The 25,334-nt window shown below is 33.2% G+C and overlaps 1 protein-coding gene across 2 annotated transcripts; it reads right to left on the bottom strand.

Moving 5' to 3' along the window:
• Positions 1-2,896: 2,896 nt before the first annotated feature.
• LOC143246333 (uncharacterized) lies at positions 2,897-25,334 on the bottom strand. 2 transcript variants are annotated; one of them, XM_076492877.1, is made up of 4 exons: positions 25,002-25,333; positions 14,372-15,882; positions 11,230-11,376; positions 2,897-5,307 (listed from the first exon to the last, which is right to left on the bottom strand). In XM_076492877.1, exons 2-4 carry the CDS (start codon positions 15,863-15,865, stop codon positions 3,817-3,819), a joined length of 3,132 nt encoding a protein of 1,043 aa, XP_076348992.1. In that variant the 5' UTR covers positions 15,866-15,882; positions 25,002-25,333; the 3' UTR covers positions 2,897-3,816. The 2 variants fall into 2 exon arrangements, with proteins under 2 accessions (XP_076348992.1, XP_076348993.1); XM_076492878.1 differs by lacking the exon at positions 11,230-11,376 and having other exon boundaries at positions 25,002-25,334.

Raw genomic sequence — 25,334 nt, 5'->3', positions numbered from 1 at the left:
TTGATATCAATACAGGCCTGGATCCTTCTTATTTTGTTTCTAAACACCGCTATCAGTTGCTGGCTTGAAATAGACTGAATAAAATATGATTACAAAACTGCACAGCGACTTTCCGAACACCCTGTATATCTTTACTATTACGATAATTGATTTATTGAAAAGTACACAAATGCAGATATTTTTACCTTAACATATAGATGATTTAATTAGTATAAATAATCCTGAAATAATGTTACTAACACTATTTATCCAGTAAAATTAGAAACTGAAAATACTTCAATATATAATACAAGGAGCACATTAATTAGATTTAGAAATTAACATAATTGATTAGGACATCAATGTAAATATTTCTGATAAAATATTTTGCTTTTACAATTTATGGCTTACGCTCCTTTAATAGTAATGTATCATACCCTTCTGTTATAAGCGTTATAACTTCGCAAGTATTCAAATATTGTAAAACTTGTAATAAATTACAATATTTTATCAGTAATGTTGAAATATTGATACAAAAATTAATAGGTAATGAATTGAATAAAGAAATTTTAAATAAAAATTATTAAACTATTCTGCAATAAATATGAGAAGGTATTAAATAAATATAAGGAAATTTTACTAAAAATTTGTAATAACTATTTTTAGCTATAAATAAAGTCATTTAACAATTCGGCACTACTTTACGCGAATATACACCTTACTGCATCTAAAGACTTGTTTATAGCATGATAGTTATAGTAGACTTAATGGGTGGTGTTTGGGAGTTTTCATTAGTTATTTTAGGTAACTGAATGGGACGGGACCTTTAATACTAGTATAATTCCTTTGCTGGTCTACTAAGTAGTGTCTTTCTACCATAAAGGGGGCTGGAAAGCTAACTTCAAGAGGTAAGTTTATTTAACTTACTTACCCCCAAATGGTAGTACCTTATTTTGTAATTAAGCTTTTCTTCTACACTTTGGAAAGCGGTTACTTTCTCTCATCTATCTGCAGGTAACGAAGAGTGGTATAGATGTGAGACTTTGTGGGTTCATGTCTTGATCTCCCATATCTCCTTACTTCTATTGCTATACCTTTATTTTATTGTTTTTTATGTGAGATTTGCGAATGGATCTTAAAACTGCTAAACAGTGTATCCCCACTACAGTCACCTCCAAAACCTAGGGTGCATTTTATAACTCGCATGCACCTAATACCATGGGATCCCTTTAATCAGTGCAGCGTTTTTTATTTAATTTTGTTTCGACTTGTTTTTGGTTATTTTGTAAATATAGTTTTAAAATAGGGCTCTGGTAAAAAGATGAAGTTCTTTACTATTTACCGGTAAATAAAACCTATAACAAAACCAAATTCATAAGTATTTGGTTGTATAATAATATGATATTACGATTGTACAGGTTGGGGGGAAAGAAATGGTTGTTTACCAAAGAAATTAAGCAAAATGAGTGAATCTTTCTGACCAATTAATGGATAAAAAATGTCTATTTTCATGTTGCAACCTACTTTATCTTCAAAATGGATTGAAATACTTCTTGTTATTTCATATAATCATGCTATTAAAATGTAGTTATTACTACTATCAAAATCCTAATACCCTCAGATAAACGTTTGCAGCCTATGTACTACATTTATAGAAGGTTGGTCATGTCGAGTCTTGAAAATGGGATCTACATATGAACCATCTATTGAGAAAAGTCGCTGCAGTACGCACAGAAATTAATATTGATCAATCCTACATAATAGGGTATTAGTCACCAGTTTTCAGTGAGTCACTCTGACTCAACACGCGACTAACTACATAACCACAGTAAGCTGACGTATTGTTAGGGACATTTGAAACAGTTCCACTAAGTTTATGTAAAAAGCAATTCCAATCTTTAATAAAAGATTGGATCTTGTTAAAGATCAGGTGTATTACCAATTTCTAAAATACTGACTTTGATACTAATTCTATTGAATGAAAACAACGTTTGCAACTTTTTTTTTTGCTTTTTTGTTCGGAGAAGTTTTATTTCAGTGAATTATTTTTCTAATTCTAGCCATATGTATTCGGAATTTTTGAATGCATAGTATTTTAATTATAAACAAACAACTACCTACTTCCCCTTAACAAAAACGTCAATAGTGCATTTTACTATAAACAAGTTAAACAATAAAATTTTATTACCTCGATACCGGTCACAACTTAGTACTACCAAATTTCAATGTTCGGAATAATCTGACAGCGTTCGCTACTGGACTTTAACGTCTTAATATTATGTATATTCGTTTTTCTACAGAAATGTACTTGTTAGAAAATACATCAGCTTTGAGAACTTTCATTGTACACACAATAACACCCATATTTAACAAAGATTATTACCTCTTAAGTTGGTAACAGTTTAGAAATCGTACGACAATGGTTCTAATATTAGACTGTGTATACAGCTGTTATTACAGCTGTGCAATTATCATATATCTGTTGAAAGAAACGTAATGCTAACATCATCGAGTACACCAGAGTTTCTTCCAAGTGGTGTTAATACTACTGGGTGATGAATAGGCTGCTACACTATTGTACGAGTCTTTGAACGGTAAGTGTTGAAACTAAAATCATTATTATTATTACGACCTTTGGTAGTAAGCTTTCCATCTGGTTTATGAAGCGTACTAGTCGTAACACAACCGTGTGTACTTTTTTTTATTCACAACGCTTTTATCTCTTAACATTTAAAACTTATTTCCATGATCTTTTTTTCTTCCCCAAGAGCTTTTTTGTGTTTTTTTACATGTATTCTTATATTGCAAACCTACGTGCAACAAGACACTAATATTACTTTATTAAGGAATATATTTTTTTTGCTGAGTAAAAATTCAGTTTCCATTTTAATGTTAAACAGATAAAGAAGTCCAGCAGTTCCTCACTTTTATCTTTATTTTTTTGAAGACAATTCACATACAAGTTCATAAGTCGGACATTATGGCACATCAGTGTAAATGCTGAAACTGTGGAATATTCATTGTACATCTCTTAAAGACTTAATATAAACAAACAAAATAATACCATAAGACAAAAAAAAACACAAGATTATAATGTGGTACGTAATTAAATAATTCATTTAAGAAATTTTAATTGTTAATATACCACTTGCCAATGTCAATATTCTTTAATCCCCCCCACTGTCCCTGAGTAACTACTAAAACTTTACAATTCTGCTACCATGTGACCTTCACACAGTCAGTGCAATACTAAATTAATGATAAAAAGGGTGTCACAAGTAAAGAATTACTGAGGTAGAGAACATAAAAGAAATAAATGGCGTACACTGAGCGAAAAAACAAAACAAAACTGCATTGATTTATAACTACAGACTTTGAAATACCCGTGAGTGAAGAAAATTTTCAGTCAGAAAACTGTCTCCAAGAATAAACTCAGTAGATTGTAACATTTCTAACTGAATCCTAAAACAAAGCAAACAAACTAAAGAATTAGCTTGAAACATAATTTACATGGGATTAAAATACTTAAAGGCATGAAGTGTGACATATTACACATTTCTATGCTGGGAATTCTTAAAATCCCCCTTTTCTTTTTAAATATCTTAATGCACACACAACATTTACATGCTCGTGAACATTTGAAAATTTGGCACAACCTCCTGTATCCTGAACTATGCAGAATATTATATTTGTCTCAGCAAGATAATATAATACATTCATAGACATACAACAACAATGTATAATGAAGTTGTTACAGGAAATACCCCAATGCTGATGGACACACATAATTAATTATTTGAAACAGACACTGCCAACCTATTAGAAAAAGGATATTGTTTAAGTGGCAGGACTGGGATCAACAACTATGTGGCGGCTGGCAATACTATATCCTGTTGGGAACGCAAATAAGGTAGGGAGGCCAGCATGATTACTGCCATATAAATTTTGTCCATATGAGTCATCAATACGACCACTATCTATGTCTGACATAACAAGACCTCCCTTAATACTGCTAGATTCCTGCAATTTACTGTTTATACTTGCTGAAAATGGATTAACTTCTGTTATCACACTGGATGGTGTTGTAGTAACTCCAAAAGCAGGGGAAAAAAAGGAATACAGTGATGAACAAAAAGATGCAGGCGAAGTGAAGTTATATGTATTGATAATATTTGTATATGTATTCATAGATGTGGTCGTATTCAATAAAAAAGGCTGCGGCTCTGACTCTTCGTTAACAGTGTTTTCTCCAGTTTCATTCAATGAGGTCACAACATTCCCAGAGTCTGGGGGTAAGGTACCTTCTTGATGGTTATCATTTGAACTTTCTGATACTGGTGTTAACTCTGCCATTGAAGGTGATGTCTGTGATGGTGATGCTGGATGAGAAAATACTAAAGCTGAATTGATGTTTTGCCTTTTAAAAGGTGAAACAATAGAAGGTAGTTGAGTGTATTGGTGTGTGTGAGATTCAGTACTTTGTATTGGGTAGTTTGTAAAAGAAGGCTGGCCTTGGATGAACTCAACATTATCAACAGAATGCTGATGATGGACCTTACTGCTTTTACCCTCTTGCTGTGTAACTTCTTGGCTATAAAAGGCACTATACCTGGTCCCATTCAAAGGACTGTGCTTGTCACTTGTGGTGCCTGGATATCCTGATTGATGTGTTTCTTCCTTTGTTGTACATTCTGGATTTTCTTCTTTTATATCCTTTAAAAATGAATTTTTAAATGAAGTTTCATGTGCTGAGAACTGACCTGTTCCATCTACTCTTGATGTTATGCGAGACTGCCAATGTGGAGACATTCCTCCTCTTGGGTGAGCATAAGCACGCATTGCTTCAGAAATAGGAGGTAATGGCCCAGACATTGTTCCTGGTGGAGTCGTGTATGAGGAATGTCCAATTCTTCCTCCAGGGATGTTTTGACTATGAACTACAGAAGGAGACAATGATTGGTTGTCAACATATAGCTGATCACTAGGATTTCCAGTTGTTCCCACTTGATATGATTCTGTACGTCCTGGTCTTGAAAAGGCCTCTTCCTCTTGGTTCTGATGATTGTGCATCAGAGACTTAAGCTGATTATGCAAAAACTGACGTCTTCCCGATTCACTTGCTCCTTCATTTATAAGATTAACAGACATTGGGTTTCCCTCTCCAATTTCAGTTGGAGGTAAATGACCATTATAAGCTAAGGATGGTGGTGGATTTTGATGAAAATTACCATACTGTGAATTAATTTCAAACATTTGTTTTTCTCCTTGAAGTGGAGATTGTTTTTTACCTCCGCCTAAATTATAGTTTTGAGCTAGATAGGGTTGCATCTGTGAAGAAAAACAATTATTGTTACTATAATATGACGTACTAAAAATACAAAATATACTACAAATACAATTAATATTAAATATAAAAATAAACTGAGAAATTGAGTTGTATTAAATTAAAAAAACATTTTTACTTTTCATATACAAATTAAGATGTTAGACAAGTTACATGCTTTTTGTCATGGTACTTCAATACTTAAAATTATTTTGATTTGTATTAAATATACAATTTATTTGTTGAACAAAACTTGATAGAATTTAAATTTTTATATTATGAAAAATGTCGGCAAGTGATGAGCTTGTTATAAAATGATGAAATAAAAATTGTGGCATTTTCATCTTTTAAATTTTTGAGATATTTGGGTGCATAAAACACAAATTATATGATTAATGTAGAAAAATAATTGTCTATAGACGCGCGCGCACACACATTTTACACTGAGGTTACTAGTGGTGTAAGTAACCAGCTTTTTCCTTTTTCTATATAAAGGTTTTCATGTATTTGCCATTTTAACACTAATTCCATAAACTGAATTTTTATTCAATATGTATGTAAATGAAACTTGCATACAGCAGTGAATACGAACCAAACCAATGTTAGTGTCATTAATATATAAAAATAATGTTTAAAGGAATTATTTTATGAATATTTACAAACGTTCAAGAAAAGCTGTACATTTGTCATTATGGGGGGAGGGAAGCATTTGGTAAGGTGCTTTGACTTGTAAAATAATTCAGATTACATGTTCCCACAAATATCAGATCTTGTTAACTATTTAGCTTAAGACAAACATTTGTTTCAAAATTAAATTCTAAATTGATCATATCTGTTTATTCCTTAAACTAAATATTATATACAAGACCTAACATTAATATTCATAAAGAATAACCAGAAATAAACGTTTATTTTTGTCAAGAATAGCCTATCTCAAAATACGATAGTTTGTTACATAAATAAAACTTACTCTCTCAAAATATGAAGCAGTAATCATGAATACGAGTTCAATAAGGCGGAAAATAAACTTAACGAATTTTAATTCATCTTAAGATAACATTAACAATGAACTTGCATTACGAAATACTGTATGTAAATTAATTTTCAAAATGCAAATCGCAACATTTATCACGTTGCTAGGCAAAACTTGTAGCAACATTTGTAAAAAGGAAGTAACGTAATATAACAATTATAGTACATGGATAGTAGAAAGTATTTGTTTCTATTTGCAAAGTGTATGCAAATATATTCGTCTCAAACATGAAATTCTGCGTTAAGAACTTAAAATCAATGTTGACTGAAAAAAGAAAGTCATAGATAATAAAATTAAGTACTTGCATTCAAAGAATTTATTAAAATGAAAAGAAGCTATACATTTTCGTAAGCTCAGAAATCTGTACGTGGACTGGTGATGCCTAGAATAGTGAAGTTTAATTTCTTTTAGTGTGACGGCTCAACTGGATAGTTGTACTGGAATTTAAGTAAATTTTATTTGGTTCTATTCACGATCACTACTTTAGTGAACAAAAAAAAAAGACAGCTGGAATCAAACTCTTAAGTGCCATGTGCATACACAGCGATAGCTTCTCAAAGCTACTACTGCAAGTGTTGAGTTTTGTATTTTTTGTAAGTTGCCAGAACACAAATTAAGATGGCATTTGGAATAAATGTGTCGAAACAATAAATATGCACTTTACATTCCAAATAAGTCAGTTGTTGACTACGCTTTAGCAGAAACCTACTATCGGTTAAAGCAATCACACAAAATGACCCGAAGTTTCAGACTGTAAGAAATATCTTGCAACAACAAAAGTTCCAAAGCCTAAAAAGCATAATTACACTGACTACAAAAGTAATATACAGCTATAGGAAAGCTGTAAACGTTTATTTGTACTAGCATTTGGTACTTTATACATTTTTTAATTTAACAAGGAACATTCGACGATAGAGCATCAAACCAATAAAAGAACAAATTTATCAATTATTTAGGGCGCTTTGTTAAGTATTTACATTCATTGGTATATCGAGCCAATATAAATTCTAAAAATCATTAAGCTAAACGGAAATATAACTTTCTAATCACTAGACTGCAGTCAGAAAAGGCAAACATTATCCAAATTAATTGGTTAGCAGGGTAATAAACAAATATTTATTCATTAATTAAGAGTAATAAAAAGTATCTGTACAATGAAATATTGCAGAAATTATCCAACTTTAATAAACATAATGATGCTGAATATTAACTTTGCTATAAGAACAAATTTTGCAAAATCTTAACCTATATCGTTTTAAATAAAACATATTAAAACAAATGAAGCACAGAAAAATATGAATAAATTATAAAATTAAGTTAACGTTGGTTCTTCAAGTGTAGCAACATCTTGCAGGTGAATGGACAGAGTTAATTACTTGCACGAAAACAAGGAGGAATACTACCCTTAGATGATAAAATACTGTTAAACTGGTGTATTAAAAAAGATATTTGAAAACGTTCAAAAAGGCAATAGGGGTAAGATACGGGAAGGACAAATTCCAAAATTTAGAATTTAAATAAGTATTTCAGAAGTATGCTAGAAATAACCATATAACCATCTAAGCCTACTTTAAATTATTACCAAATGCAACAGGAGATATAGTGCATATAGTTGTCACAAAAGCCGTACTCACGTTATAAATCATACAAATTTGAAGAATGATTCGCATATCTGGTAAATGCATAAGGTACAAGCACAAAGAATTTAGTACTCAAAAAAAAAAAATCACTTTGCTCAGTTTAATATTTCTGGTGTGACCTCGTCAGGTTGACCTTTTGAAGCGTGTATTCTACGACTATCTAAAAACGAATTAACTTCTTTCATACACAGTGACCGGTAATAATAACTGATTAAAAAAAAAGTTCCAGTAATTACGTAAACAAAATGAATTATTCCGAAAAAAAAACACTCTTTACATACACTCTTTACTCTTAGTAATAAATACAAGTTTTCTGTAATTTTCCTCTTTTTAGTTAGAAACGCTGATCTCCACCCCCCCCCCCCACGTTATATTACTTACGACGTCATTTTCCATGGATGATTTTGTAATCGGCTGATACCACATACTTCAACCGTAGGTCTTAGGTTAAAACATTCCGCCCCATTGTTTAACACTTAAAGTTATGGCTTTTTATTATATATTCAATTATTATATACGTTTGACACTCACTCTTAAAGCTTCAAATTTACAGAACTATAGGAATTGTGCGAAACTGCCCATAAAAAACGCATTCACCAGTAACAATAATACAGGTTTATCGTACTTTCAGTAAATATATTCAGTCACAGCTGGATACTTTTTTAAACGATGATAATACGCATCATAAAAAAAACAAACATTTGTTATACATAGATGTTTAATACAAATGTATAACATACTGAATTAATAGTAATATGGATTAACTTCGCCATATCTAATTGCTGTTTAGTGACGTACTCAAACTTTTGACTAATATTAACACAATTTTAAAACATTTTTTTTCTTTTCCAAAACTGGTTCGAGTGGTACAACTTCATTCGATTGTATGAAGATTTGCAGTTGTATATGATGTCAATAACTTACGCTAGCATTAGTCAGGTATGTTATATCGGCAGAAATTAAAAATTAGAATTAAACAAGTGATTCTGTTCTGAAGCTTGATGAAATATTGATTGAGAAGAGGTCTCAATGTAGCGAGTTATGATTAGGAAATTCAGCACGTCATTAGCAGACGTAATGATTTTAGAATTAATTAAGTTTCAAGTATACTGAAGCTTGGTTTGTGAAAAGCTGTTAATGTGCTAACAACGAATTCTTGGTTGTGGTTATACGTTGACACAAAAGTTATTTACTGTTCCTGAAACTGTAACAGTGCAAGCTTCCATCGTGCGTACCTTGAAGTGTATAAACAAAACGTAATTAAAAACGTGTTTATTTACTAGCGGTATCTTGCAATTCACTATTACCTTGTTCAAATAGCTGTTAGAAAATCAAAAGCACTCTGGGCATACAGAACACGCTGACTAAAGAAACTAGTTTATTTACGTGGTAATAAGAATTTGCTCAGAAAATAAACGACTATAGATAAAACACTTAAAAGATGAGCTAGTTTCTGAAGGTTTTTTAATCTATTGCTCCTAAAGTAATAATAGCAGTTTGAAATGGAATGGCTTTGGAGTGTCAAATATAAACATAATGGTAAGTAATATAAATAACCAGAGCAATATATCCAATTCGGGCGAACCAAGACATGGCCGCAACTAAAAGTAACAGGAACATTCCCATTTAACTTTTCAGGGGCGATACTTATCAACTAGTTTGCAAGTGCGCACAGCATGCAGAATTTCAACTCCTATTCAATGGTGGACATCTGGAGCAAACACGTGAGAAAGAGCACAGATGGTTCGTGTTTACTTCAAGGTCTACGCTTAAGAGCTTACTTTTGACAACAGAAGATTTCCTACAAAGGGCAAAGCAGTCATCTGGTTCACTGTGTCACTGTCAAGCGAAGGTAGAAAACTCAAAAGTCTCTACATGCCTTATTTATGCACAATCCTATACAATACTCATAAAAATTCTAAGCGGATCTGTTTACTTAATACATACAACTATGAGCTTCTTAACAGAAGCGCGCAATATCTAAGTTATATATTATTAAACATGAACATTTTTTTCCCCGTTTTTAAGATTTTAAGTGCTTTAGAATTTGATATTAACTGAGATTTTCAATTGTGGGCATTTGCTCTAAATTTTTCTTTACATGAATTCAATCTTCATATTTTATGTTTTGCATTCAAACAAAAATTTTTTTCGTACGTCTTTTGTATTTTCTAATCATTTTTTGACAATTTTTGTCTCTTGCATTCGACTGAAAAATGCGTTTGACAATTTTTTTTATTGAAATAGAACAATTTATTTTTAACGAGATCCCAATTTTATGCAACAAAGTGTAAGTTCTCATCTTGAATGGGCCTGGCATGGCCAAGCGCGTAAGGCGGGCGACTCGTAATCCGAGGGTCGCGGGTTCGCGCCCGCGTCGCGCTAAACATGCTCGCCCTCCCAGCCGTGGGGATGTATAATGTGACGGTCAATCCCACTATTCGTTGGTAAAAGAGTAGCCCAAGAGTTTGCGGTGGGTGGTGATGACTAGCTGCCTTCCCTCTAGTCTTACACTGCTAAATTAGGGACGGCTAGCACAGATAGCCCTCGAGTAGCTTTGTGCGAAATTCCAAAAACAAACAAACTCATCTTGAAAAATACAAGCAATTACCAAATTACTTGACTAATTATCACTTGGAAACACTCTTTTGAAGTAATTATCCTGACGTAATTAAGTTTTCACTTTGAAACAAACTTTTAAGATGTCTTCAAAAAAAAAAAAATATAATAAAATAGACCGTATAAAAATATTCGGGTGAAACATTGTCCTTTTTTTTTTTTCAAAACCTAGCAAAACTTTGTCAGCGAGGCATTGTCCATATCCATAGAGATTTATTAATTTACTAGTTATAAACTTGTGTATTTGCAAGGAGTTAAAACTACAACTGTTCACAATAATTTAACTTTTCACAATTATGTGGTAACTTCTACCAGAAAAGTTGCTAAACGTCTTCAATTAAAAAATACATTTAACAGTAACAATAATAGTGACGGGCAAATCATGAAGTCCTTTATGGCTATTCTGCTTTAAGTTACCAACGGGGTATCCATGCTCTTAGAGGTGTTTTCGCTGCTTTGGGTGTGTTGCGCAGTGTTAAGGTTTGATGATAAAAGATCATAAATAAGAAGGGAATACTTTATTTTATAGGTGTGTTTAAATGTTAAACACACTTGCCACCGAAATTTCTAAACCGAAATCCAACTGGTCTTCATCTCGTATATTTTGTAAGATATGAGCTATAAAATAACCTAACCCTTTGTTGTTCCAGAGGGTTGTGTTGCTGCTCCGGACCCTGTTGGCCTGAGAAAATTACTGTACTTTCACCATTTAGGTTTCGTCCCATTTCTTCCATTGCAGGTTGAACACACTTTGGAATCTCCTTCATCATACTACTGGAAGCCTAGTAAAGAATACGGTGCCTTTCATTAGCGATACATGAAAACTTGTTCCCTAGTCAACAATATTTAGAGTGTAATTGTGTTTATTTTATAATCCCTACCCGATGAGTCACGTTTCCCCTCCGGAATTCATGCAACCCTGCGTTTTAAAATGGTATACCCCTAGCTATAAACACCAAGAGAAGGTATGCCGCTTCCCAAGTAGATGCATACGTTATTGATTTTTACATTGGGTTCTTGCACTTGAAGATGATTTTCTACACGATAGGTAACTTAAATTGTTTCTTCCTTACCAAAAACATTTGTTTTAATTTATTTGTGACACGTATGATGCTTTAAGATAGAAAACACACACACAGAACAAAAAGATAGTTACAAGACGTATGTGACACACAAATGTACACACTTTCTAAGTGTATATATGCCATACTCGGATTGTGTACATATTAAATTAATTTTTGCAAAGAAAACTGTTACTGATAATTATGTTCTGACCCAACATAACCGTATAATATATATGAGAGAGAGAGAGAGAAACGCAAGTAATAAACACTGTTTAACAAAATACGGATAAAAAAAAAGGTATAATAGCTGCTCTGAAGAAACTATGCTTTAATCGCCGGTTCTTGTTTTCTAAAATATATATATGAAATACAGACCCATTTTCTGAAATGAATATTTCTTCTCATTAAATACCAGCTGTGTGAATGAATAAGCTGTATTATCATTGTTTTTAAAACTCTTTTGTACCAGCTGATTCAGCAGGTGGAAAATGAAGTTTTATAATAAATATTAAAAACAATAATACCAAACAACTTCAAAGAACTTCACATCGTTAAAAACAAAGTTCAATTTTCGATCACACGGTGAGTATAACACTCACCCCATACTCCTACAAAACATTAAAAATCCTCAACTCCGAAACAACAAATACAAATTCCTTATTAAAGAAAGCCTCTCCATTTTCAAAGATTGAACACTATATGTAATTAACTTCAATGTAATTAACTTTGGATTCTCCTGTTTTTATTTGACATTTGTCGTTATTTTAAAGATACAATGTTTATAATTCAGCCTTATTTTTTACTACTTTATCTTAACAACGTTATTTATTAAAGGTGTATACCGCACGTTTTATCGTACACTTCAGTATAATGTAACCATTTAAATCTGTTCTCTCCGAACTTTCGATTGAATGCGAAAAGTCGCTGAATGCTGATGTTGTGTTCTGTAGTTCGAATATTATGAACGTTTTTTTTTTAAAGATATCAAGTCCGATGATGGAATTTTTTTACGCCTACATTAATGATCTTTTTACTAGTTCTTACCACACAACATTATACTGTAAAAAAAAAAACTCTTAATAAATCCAAATATCCTACTTAAAATACCTAACAAACAGGTTAGGCTATCACATAGTATGACGTCCATCATGAGCTAGGGAGGATATTGCCCACCCCAAGAAAGTCGGAAGAACCTAACAATAAAATACCACTTTTACGTTTATACTGTGTGTGCTGTGAAGCTACAGTAGAGTACAATGTAAAGGCAATATATAATTATAATTTCACTCAAGAAAGATATACAATCTTCCACAAACATAGCTACATTTCGATAGAAAAATTAAATCTCGAAACAGTATTTCTAAATACATTGTCATTTGTTTTTTCACAACCATGTACTTTAATTGCGGTGGCAAACACTGAAACAGGAAAAGCGTCTTACGAAGTTTTTTCTAATTGTTAAGGTAAAATAGAAAATTCTAAAAAAAAGTACTAAAAGGGGAGGGATAATTAATAAAACTTTATTTTATTTAAGTACAAGGTTCATTGGAAAAGAATATTAACTTGGTGTCCATTAATTATGCGAAGAAATACATTCTTATTGAATTCGACAAACGTTATTCTGAAAAAATAATTTTCAACGTACGCCCTAGTGTTTTCTAAACACTTCAGTCAAGGATTGTAAACGCAGCAATAACTAACGAACACTATTCATGAACAACAAATTGTGTGTGTGTATATACGAATCTTTACACAACTTGAAACAGTATAATTGTTAAAGTTTATAAAATATATATCAAAAGTTAACTTCTAATCAAAGCTATTTACATGTATACTAACTGAAAACCAACCCTGTAATGAAAATACATAATTAAATTTACTCTCCATTAAATTTCGTATAGTGATGAGAACCTATTATTTTAGCAGTTGAATACATTCGCTGTTGGCGATATTTTCGGCCGTAATCCCAACAATATCTCACGAGGTTGGCCACCTTTAGAAGAATTAGAGTAATTCTCAATCCATATACCCAGCTAACCATGTAAACTAATATCTATGATAAAAATGTAAAAATAAAAGTAACAAAAGTATATATACAAGTATTAGACATTCTAAATAATACTATTAATAAAGTACCATTTTAGAAAGAATACAGTATAACTTATGAAAAAACAAATAAATACCAGTAATTTGATTCTTGCACTATCGTAAATTACACGTTCACGTGAAGGACTTCATCGATATACGCAAAGCTCAATATAATCCTCTCTAACAACGTCTTGTGATCAACGAGAACCCACTAAACGTTTCCAACAGTGTAACTTTAGTGCAGCTTGACATCTGAGATAAATTACTAAGACACATGTTACTGTTTAGCTATAGCGTAGGGTAACAGAACAGCGCAGCAATAAACTAATACTTATAGGAATGAAAAACGTAATCGGCATGCTTTGAAATTTCAAAATTAAGTGCATCGCTTTTTCAATAAATTTAATACCAGCTTTTGATTTACCAGCAATGAAAGGTTGGTTTTCCAGAGGCTACAGTTACATTAACGATACCTCTGTGTTGGAAAGTGCAGACCACAGTAGCAAGACAACTGAACCTTACTAAGAACACTGAAAACAACTTTTTCTTTTGAAGCAAAAAATTCTTAGAAGAATCATGCTAACTTCAAACAAATGTCTCAAGAAACAGAAATAAAAGCACTCACCCTTTCTTTCTTGGTCTTAAGTTGATCACACTTCCTCATCTTACATATCTGATGACTTCTGACACTTTTACAAGGCCCACACTCGCCACAGTTGTCTTTTTTTAGACATCCTGGGCATTCGCCACAACGTTTTCTCTTCTTTTTTGGTTTTTCAGCAGCTTCAGGAATAAGGGGAAGTGCAGGAGGTGGGATATTAGCAACGTTGATTGCTTCCCATTGTTCTACTGGTGCTACCATTGACGGAAGAATTTGCCTTGGGGTAGTTGATGAGACAGAAGGCACTTGGAAAGAGTTTTCAACATTTGCTCTAGCGTCAGAGACAGGGGCATCTTGATCAATTTTCATGTGTTTTGGACTTGGGAAACCAGAACTGGCAACAGGATGGAACATGTGCTGTTGATGCCCGATATGGGACATAACGTTTTGAGGCAACTTATATTGGAGGGAATTTGGATTTCCGAAAGGGGGAAGTGCCATATTAGGTGTTGGTGAGTTGGAAGACGAAAAGTGTGATTCTGAAAATCCCATGTTTTGACTGCGATGGTGAGGATAATAAGACTTTCCTTTCTCAACTGTATCTTGGATTTTTTCATTTTGCGACCATAATTCTTGCATACGTCTATTTTCAAGTCCTGGAGAAGTCGAAAAGTGTGAAGATGGTCTTGAAGGAGGTCCACTTTGGTCTCTGGAACCAGTGAGTAAATTTTCATTTCCTTTTTCAGAATGTTCCTGTAAAGTACTGTCATTTGATTTTCTGCTTACGGGCAACATTTCCTCTTGTGTTAGTGAAGAATCATGAGATCTTGGAAGCTCGGTTTGTGGTTTTTGTAAGTTTATGTTCTTTTCTTGTTCTTGTCCACTTTCTTTTCTCCAGGTTTTACAGCTTAATTTTTCTGATCCGTCCGACACAGAAATTCCTGGACTTGATACTTTATTAGTAGTTGAAATTGCATGAGAAATGTTATCAAAATGTCTAGACTTTAATTCACCAGTTGATAACCCTTGACCCGTCAAAGGAACTGGGTTTTCTGAAGTCAATGTTTGCCTCAGAGTTTCAGTGTGAATTTCATGAAAAGTATTAGAATACGGAGGGCCAGGAGAATGGTATGCAATGTTTGAAGCTAACGATTCGCTTGTTTGGAAATGAGGTACAGAATAATTCGAAGCACTAGTAACGTATTTACTAAACAAATCCTGTCCATGAGTATCCATCTGTGAATGTGGTTGATTAAATGAAAAAGTAGATACTGAAGAAGAAGGAAGAAGTCCCATTCTTGGAGAATAAGACGACGATCTGGCAGGATCAATATATGAATATTCTGAAGATCTACTGTTCATTGGATAACGTGGAGAAATTCCGTGAGGTTGCCCTTGTATCCATTGTTCCTGCCCGCTAAAAGTACTCGATTCCGAAGTTTCTTCCATTGATTGGGGTTGGATGACCTGATTCTCGGGCAAGGCCAAGGACACACTGACCTGCTTTTTGTCGTCCATTCTTACGAAGCTCTGATCTATGAAACACAATTTTAAAATTTAATATTTTTCTGAATATACTAAGGCATACAACAGTTTAAAACAAACGTCCGAAAATTCTATTGTAAATCACACTTATAAATATTTAGCTCAATAACGTAAGAATTATGAAAGTTAAAGATGACATTAGAAATTTCCTAACTGTGAATTACAATAAACACATTAAAATGTTTAATACATATAATGTGACAGTCAATCCTACTATTGGAATAGAGTAGCCCAAGCGATGGCGGTGGGTAGTGTTGATTAGCTGTTTCCCTCTAGTTTCTCGCTTCTACATTAGGGATGGCTAGTGCTGATCGCCCTCGTGTTGCTCTGCGCAAAATTCAACAACAAACCAAGTAATTTTTCTGTTCATACACTTAAAATCATGTTATAGTTATTTAAAATGAAAAGCGTTATTGATAAGATACGACTATGTTATTTCTTTCTCTCGAAAATGTTTTAATAATGATCGAAACTGTACTATCAAAACGATTTTTTTAGTATTAAAACATGCTTACCTTCTTCATGCCCCCCCCCCTCTCCCGGCAAAGCGGTATGTCTGCGGACTCGCACCGCTAAAGAAAACCGGGTTTCGCTACCCGTGGTGGGCAGAACACAGACAGCCCATGGTGTAGCTTTGTGCTTAATTACAATCAATCAATCAACCTTCTTCATAGTGTAACAAATAAATATTTAGTGTAAATCTCACTTTGCTCAGGATATATAATTTTATGTGTAAAATTTTAAACTGTAAAATTAAGAATACGGATCTCGAGCTATGTACAGTGTTCGGATGATATTATAATTCATGTATTCGATAACACGAACAAAATTAAGTTCTACAAGCTTTATGTTCACTATGATCCAACGCAATCACGAATGAAAGCAGCTCCCCAGTGGTACAGCAGTATGTCTGAGGACTTGCAACGCTAAAAATCGGATTTCGATACTCGTGGGAGGCAGAGCACAGATTGTCCATTGTGTAGCTTTGTGTTTAATTCTAAACAAAGGAACGGATGAAAGCAGTATGGTGAAATATTTTAAAAACAGATCACAAGAAAGTAGAAAAAAGGGTGATAATGGTTTAACATTTGATAACGGTAAAAGTATATTCTAAAGTAATCCAAAAATATGTGAATGAAAAATGTTCTTCCCGCTTTACTATTTATCGTAATATTTTTATATATGAATACTTCTCGAGTTAAGACTAGTTTCTACTTAACAGTTGCCACTGATTTTTAAAGTTTTGTAACAATACAACAGTGACCATGGTTTACTGAATTGATATAAATCTATACATTATAATATTTCGTCATAGAAATTAGTTTAATTTCGAAATTTTAAATTGAGGGCCATTCAAAGTTTATCTTGTGTGTGACGTCTTAACTTGTAATTCAGATATAAAATACACTTTGAGAGAAGTTAACGTGTGTGTGTATGTGTGTAATATATATATATATATATCACAAACTCTTACTGTGGCCAAGTATCGAATTTCAGACAATTATTGTGTTAAATGTATTCATTTGTTTTTCAGTTTGGTAATATGTTTTTGAAAACTAACAGGTTTAAAAGCAGCTTATGAAACTTATCCAGCTTTTTGTATGTGTGTATTTTCTGAATAACTTGTGTACCGACTGGTTCTAAAGAAAACGACACACACACACACACACACACACACACACAACAAGAACGAAAAACAAAACAGAGCACTAAATACCTCATGAGCCAGTGCTTTACCAAAAGCGTTTTGTGTGGGCACCACGCTCGCTAGTCAAGTCCAATTTCAAAAGCTTTTTGTAGATTTCAAGAATTAACTTGCCCAGCCTGTAATACTTCCCTCAGGCTACCTCTAACTCAGCAAGGCGGTTGCTGAGAAGAATGTTCTGGGTTAGTAAAGCTATTATATGATGCCTCTTTGAAGAGGAAGATATAAGAGTAATGATGGTGCTTCATATCCTTTTAAACACAACAGTGTTTTACAATCCATGCATTCTTTCTTTAACTTTTAACACTGCTAAGCGTTTGTCAGAAATTTAAGCCTATCAAAAATATACGAATTATATAGATGGTATTATAACTTCTTCCACGTATTCATATTCATACTTCAGGGAATATTTTCTAATGTCTGATGATCTTTTGAAAATATTGCAATGTTCAATTTATATAAAAAGTTTGTATTTTGTAATTAAGCATAAAGCTACATAATGGGCTATGCTCTGCCCATAATGGGTACCGAAACCGAGTTTCTAGCACTGCAAGTCCACAGAGATATCGTTGTATCACTGGGAAGGAGGCTGTTGTTGTTTTTTTTTGTCTGTAGTTAAGCAAGCACAAAGCTATACAATGGGCTATATGTGCTCTACTCACTATGGGTATCGAAACCCGGTTTCTAGCAGTAGGTATCCGCAGTCATGCCGCTGTGCCTCTGGTGGAATAGAAACGTGTTGTTTCAGTCGCACGTATATAACATACTTATGGTAAAACACTGCAATGAAAAATTTAAGAGAATATCTCATTACTGTCAATTTCAAGTTGATGCTCAACCAAGATCACTCAAGCCTATCTTTTGATCTCTACCTTGCTCGAATTCTATCTAAACACGTTTAACTGTTAATCGTTAAACATACGATACATTTATGTATGGATATTTTGATTTTGAACTTGGAAAAGTCAAAAGGGTGTCTTAAAACTGCTAGCAACAGTAAGCTAATAAAACAAACCACGAAAAGCACGACAGTTGTGCACAGCGTCAATAATTAAAGCGAATAATGGTACTTTAAAGCTTACCGTTGAGCCACCAGGGTTTGTTTGTTTTGAATTTGAATTTCGCACAAAGCTACACGAGGGCTATCTGCGCTTGCCGTCCCTAATTTAGCAATGTAAGACTAGAGGGAAGGCAGCTAGCCAACTCTTGGTCTACTCTTTTATCAACGAATAGTGAGATTGACCGTCACATTATTACGTCTTCACGGCTGAAAGGGCGAGGATGTTTGGTACGACGGGGATTCGAATCCACGACTCTCAGATTACGAATCGAACGCCTTAACCCACCTGGCCATGCCGGGCCCAAGCTTTAGGACTTGTAGCACTAAATTTTGGTGCCTGCATTTTGCGATGGGCACTGCGCAGATAGCCCATTGTGCAGTTTGGAGCTAAAACAAAGAAAGTTACTATATAAGTATATAATAAGTCTTTTGCGAAATCTATGATATGTAAAGGAGGTTACATAGTTTCTCGGTTACTTTTTAAATTCGTTATTTAATATTTTTGGTAAATAAAACTGTAAATAAACCATGGCTTATTTCTGGTCAACGTACTATGAAATAATAATATAAGTATGTCAAAATGAACGGAATCTGAATAAAAAAATCAAAGGAATTCGGATACAGTAAATATTCTAATATGAAAACTGGTGTTTAGAGATGTATAAGTGGCTAACTGAAAGTTAAAAATGCCAAAATTCGTAGACCCCTTTGGAGGGCACAATGCAGACAACCTATTGTGTAGCTCTGCCTTTAATAAAATAAAGACGGCATTTTGTTAAAATAATCTGTTTTTGACTTCTACAAAATCACTTAATACAGAACTATGGCTGCCTGAATACTTACTCGGTGGTCGCACGATGTCTGTGCCCTTTGTGTTAAGAACGATTCAGAATATATTTGCTAAAAGCTAAAATTAATTTGTGAGTATCTTTGTTAATTTGCTTATGTAAAATGATTTGACATAAATCACTAATGAATGGATGTCCTCATTAGTTCTACAGTTGCAAACATCTGCCTGTTATGTATCGCATACTAATAGAGAAAAACATCCTTTGTTAATAAGATGTAAGAAAGATTTGAGCAGCCGAAAAAAATCGAACAAAACGTGACAACCGCTATGAGATAAACCGGAAGCATTAACAATATTTTATTTTTTTAGTCCGAACTTAATGAGTCTTTTTTCGTTATGTTTTAATGAATATTGTTTAGTCGACATTTTGTCAAAATTTATGTTTTAAAACTGAGTAAAACCATTTTTAATCTGTACCATTCTCTACTCACTATTTTCCAATTCCTATCTAAACGCTCATGGAAAATAAACAGATGCTGAATCCGTATTTACTATTTTATCAGATCATTCCGTACTTTTTTATATTACAGATAAAATTGACAAAACACATGGTAAGTTCAGGAAATATAATTCAGGATTTCTGTGCATTAAAGAAGTAAAGAAAATTCTTTCCAGTTAGCCACAGCTGGTGCGAGGCATTCATACTAGTTGCTTTTGCTTAGGGGACCTGGCACACGGTAAAAATAAAAATATTTGTAATAATGTAATTATAGCACGAAATATTACAGAAAAAAAATTATTAGCGTACTACACAAATTTAGCAATAAGAGCTTCAGAAGTAGAAAATAAACAGATAAACCTATACTTGCTGTATAGTCAGGCAAACAAAACCCTATTATGATGATGCTACGAACTCCTTTTGGACTGACAATCAGTATGGTCACAATGACTCATAGGCTTTAGTGTCAGTTATCTCTGTTTACACCACTGCTTCTTGGACTCCAGCTTTCAGAAGTTGTATCACCATGTTATGACCGCTAATCTAGTCGGCAGAGTTCGATTATTTAAGCTTAAGTTTCTAGATATTTCTAAGGCTATATAAAAGGAGTCGGATACCAAAGTGAACCCTAATGATAACAGATTAGTGAATTGTTAGTATTTTCAAATACTACTAGTCATTTTGTGGTGTATTTTACGATTTCTAGTAATTGTATTAAGAGGTAAAGTAAACTTTGTGAACAGTCATTTGTCAGTTGGATTTCAAAATTAATGTAGAGGTAGAACTGAAGATCTAACAGTAAAAAGTTTAATAAATTAGTGCAATTGGAGAAAACGATAAACAGCACTAAGAGCGAATCTTTTACGGAATAATTTTCAATTAACTGCATATTGATCTTACAACAAAAATATAAACTACTGTCATTCACCATTTAAATCGGTGGTTTCTAACCTATTCCAGTTAGAGACCTACAATTTCGAATAGTATTAGCATTTTAAATTACTTTTATTTTATATTATAAAATAATACATTACAACAGCTGTATTTTAAATATATATTTCTTTATCTTTTACTTAAGTGGTCTTGTTCATCGATTGAAATCTCTCTGTGGACTGACACCGATCCACGAACCAGCTGCTGGGGACCATGGACTTAAAATAAATGAAAATACTTATGTACTTGTGATGTGCATTAGCCAACATATTATTCCTCGTGGTGTAAGAATACATATTACGGATTAGTTTACGGTACCTGTAACTGAGCCAGAAACATGTTTTGGAAAAGAACATCACCAAGTTTCTTTGTTGAAATAAACGTATAAGGCATAAAGAATAACCTGTCACACTTTATTTTCTGTATATCCTGTTTTATATATTTTATATTTTTACATATCAAGTTCTTATTTTTCAGAAATCTTAAATAGTCTATGAAAACTAAAAGGATCCGGTGGGGTCCTAACATGTTACAGTATTGAATCATGTATTCATCATTTTTGGTCACTTGAATTCTTGACATACAAATCAGAAATTTTCGAAATTGCAAGTAAGTGTAAGAAGTTTCAATGTTTTTACTCTTACAATTTTCAGTCTCTGGCAGTACATATCATTGTAACATTGTTATTATTTTTGTAACTAATGTAAGAGAGAAAAATAACAAACAGCTTATGCAAACTTGCAACTTCACAATTTATATTTGCGTAACATTAACTTTATAATATTTAAATAAGTTAACATGAAGGTAATAAATTGAAACAATTAAAGTTAAATCCAAATAAATAGTATGCACGTGTTTAATAGGTATCCAAATTGACATAGAGGGTCATATTAAAATTCAAAACAGAAACTGCAGTTGCAAGATTTGGTTACGGTACTAATTGTTTTCTCTATGATAGGTTTTAAAACCTAAATGAAATATCAGGCGAGAACCTTATTATTCTGAGCACAAAAATATACATATTACATCAACCTTTTATACACACAGTCATTTCTAATAACGATTAATTAATTAACATCCATTATTTTTAAATCAGAAGTTAAAGTTCACGTAACAATTCAGCTTATAATGCATTTACTGTCATATATTTATCTTAATACAGACGTTTGTTTCAGTTTGATGCCTGTGACGTATATTGTTGGATGCGTGCTGCGCAAGTCTCGCCTGTTTTTTAAATTTGTAGAAGATTCTCGAGAGTAAGAATCAACAATATATGGTTTACAAAAACACCAGTGTGTCTTCGAATAGTGTTAAACATTCGATAATCTCGCCTTGAAGCATATAAACCAACGCGCTGAAAGACAGAACAGAATATTTTTTGGTCGTTACAGTTAATATGCTACAAGCCACGGAAGCTATAAATTGTGATAAACGCTTACTAATAAGGAAACTATAGATATTTGACCAAGAATGTTTATAGATTCGAACATTACAAACTTCAGTGAATTAACGTGAGACGTTAGTATTTCTATGAGGAAATTAAATACTTTCTTCGGTAAAATGTTAACTTGTAAGCAGTGTGACACATGCCAAGAAAAGACAGCTAGCTAAGCGAGGTGTAACAATATCAAGTCAGAATCAATTTGCTCACCGTAGATGTGGACCATCGATAAAATATTCAGTTCTAGACCAAAAAGAAGACTCAGCGTGGTTTGTAAAAATCCTTGTTTTTAAACCAATATTTGTACTAATCGTTATATAGATTGTATTGTTGTTTGCATATTAAAATTATTTGTGTTAAGAAAGAAAATTGTGTGTATCAATCTTGTTGGTAAATATAATACACCTGATACATATCAAAATGCATTTAACTTCTAAATTAAAACTAATATGTCCGTCTATTTGAAATCGTAATACGTAACGTGCATAACATGAATTATAATACGTAAAAAAACTATTTATTCACACGAATTGTACACGGTCTTTCAATAAAAATGTAATTCTGAAAATTCACTGACCATAACGATCCCAATGCCTGTATGAAAAACCACGAATTACATCATATTACAAAAAGAAGGCAGGATTTCTTTTCCTGTGTTCCTAATTATATTTGCATAAAAATGTTTCAAATACTAAAAAAAAAAAAAAATGTGCAAACTAGGAAATGAGATAAACGGCCTTATCTTTACAACATAAATTATTCTGTTGGGTATATTTACTTCTTATAACTTTTTTTTTCTATATAAAGATCCCTTAATAATTACCCATCATGTTTCGAAATTAGTTACAACTGTACTTCAGTTTTGGATTGTGATATTACAAATCCCACAAAAAGTCTTTTTCCCACACACTAGTCTAGCTTATACAGTAATACTTTGTGGGAATAGATTTAAAAAAAAAACAATTACATATTACAGTTTGTTTGTTTCTGAAGTTTGCGCAAAGCTACACGAGGACTATCTGCGTCCCTAATTTAGCAGGTAAAGGCAGCTAAATCACACACATCGCTTATTCTTGGGCTTCCCTTTTACCAACGAGTAGTTGGATTGACCGTCACACTATAACGCTCACACGGCTTAAAGGACAAACATGTTTGGTGCGACGGGGTTTCGAACCCGCAACCCTCAGATTACGAGTCGAGTGCCTTAACCCCCTGGCCATGCAAGGCCACACATAAGAGTTCAAGAAGGGTTTACTTCAATGAGAAAGTAATAGATCGAAATTATTGGACAAAAATAAAATAAATTTATCTATATCACCCAAAGCCAGATAATACTGGTTTGTTGGGACAAAAGTCTAAAATAAAACATGAGAGAGAGATTGGTGTACATGTCCAGATTAGAGGAGATATGCGGACGCGGACTATTTTATAAAAATTCAACAATTTCTAACTTGAAATGACCTAAACCACATTTCACAGGCCATTTTTGTTCATATTAAGGAAATCTAAGAAGTAAACAAATATACAGTCCCTTCCTCCACAACAAATTCTAATAATATACAGATACCACATGAGATTATAAAGAAATACAAAATGGCAAAACTCGGTATTAACGACAAACCGGAAATGCTAGTTCTAGTCGCACACAAAAAAATTATTTCAAACTTGGAAGAAGCCATAAAACCAAAAACAACAAAAAACAACATAAAATATTTACCCCAATTAAACATGAAAAGTATACGCAATTTGAAAATATAATCTTTATCGCACCCACTAAATGAATATTCTATGAAAGATTTTTAATTTATTTTTATTGCATATTCTTACTTTAGGTTTAAACACCCAGTATGTACTAAAGTACTACGTAATCGGCATACTATATATATGCGTGTGTGTGTGCATTTTGTATTTTAAATTTATGGAAATTTTTATGCAAAAATTGAGTTGTTTGTTTATTTATTGTTAAAGTAAATCATTGCTTACTTACTTAACTAAATAGTCACCTGACAAAATTCTACTTCTAATGCAAAGCGAATAAGCCATATACCATACATAATAAAGCGAAAAATAACAAGTGCAAGAGACTAAAAACAAAACCTGTTAAATACGTCAAACATTTAAGGTCACACTTAGGGTAAACAGTATTAACATACCAGATCTATATACTACACACAATGTTAAACGCGAGTCAAATTTTTTTACTGATAAATCCTAAACATCATCCCGTGCTCCACAGGAAACACGTGCACCTAACAGCTGTCATGGCTGTCACTAGGGACCGACCCCGACGGCGATAGGGCTTACCCCCGCATCACAGAAACGCGCAGCGAAGGGGAACGTTGGTTTTCTTCAGTTGATGCTCTTCTCACAAAACAAAAAAAGAAAAAAGTTTGTTCTTACAAAGCACGTGGTGTTAAGACAACACTACTATCGCGCTTTCCAGTGAACTAGTAAACTGTGTAAGATTACACGCTGGTTTTCTTGTTTTCGCTTCCTCCAAGTTCTGTGTCCATGGAACAGGAGATGCGTAAAGAAAAACAAAATTCCCCTACCGGTGTTCGAGCAACAAAAACAAAGAAGTGAAGCGTTTAATACAAAACTGCAGTTTTTTTCAAACTCATAGGGAAAGCATATATATATAAAACCAAAGGTTAGGTGGGGTATAAATGATAAAAACTTACCACGATTTTTATCCCTTCATAGTTAACATCTCGAATCACACTCGCTGCTTGCCCGCTTCCCTTTGTCCCGAATTCGTTCCCGACCAACTTTGTCCGAGGGCCGTATGTAAATTAGCCCGCTCCAATGATCACGTGATTTAGCAACTCGATTTTTCCGGTTTCTTCATCCGCTGAACTTGTATGGCTGACTTGGGTGAATGAGCAGCAACCACAAAGAAACAGAATGAGGTGAGAAGAGGATGGCTGACGGCTTGATCGTACCCGGGACACTTCACAGGCAGGAGAAATAAACTCCTTCCTATGATGTGTATCGTCGACTAATGCGCGTCACGA

Source organism: Tachypleus tridentatus, chromosome 3, assembly GCF_004210375.1.
Source record: "Tachypleus tridentatus isolate NWPU-2018 chromosome 3, ASM421037v1, whole genome shotgun sequence".
Classification (NCBI taxonomy): Eukaryota; Metazoa; Arthropoda; class Merostomata; order Xiphosura; family Limulidae; genus Tachypleus; species Tachypleus tridentatus.
Note: the sequence above shows the minus strand (reverse complement) of the source record. Positions and strands in the feature narration are given on the sequence as shown.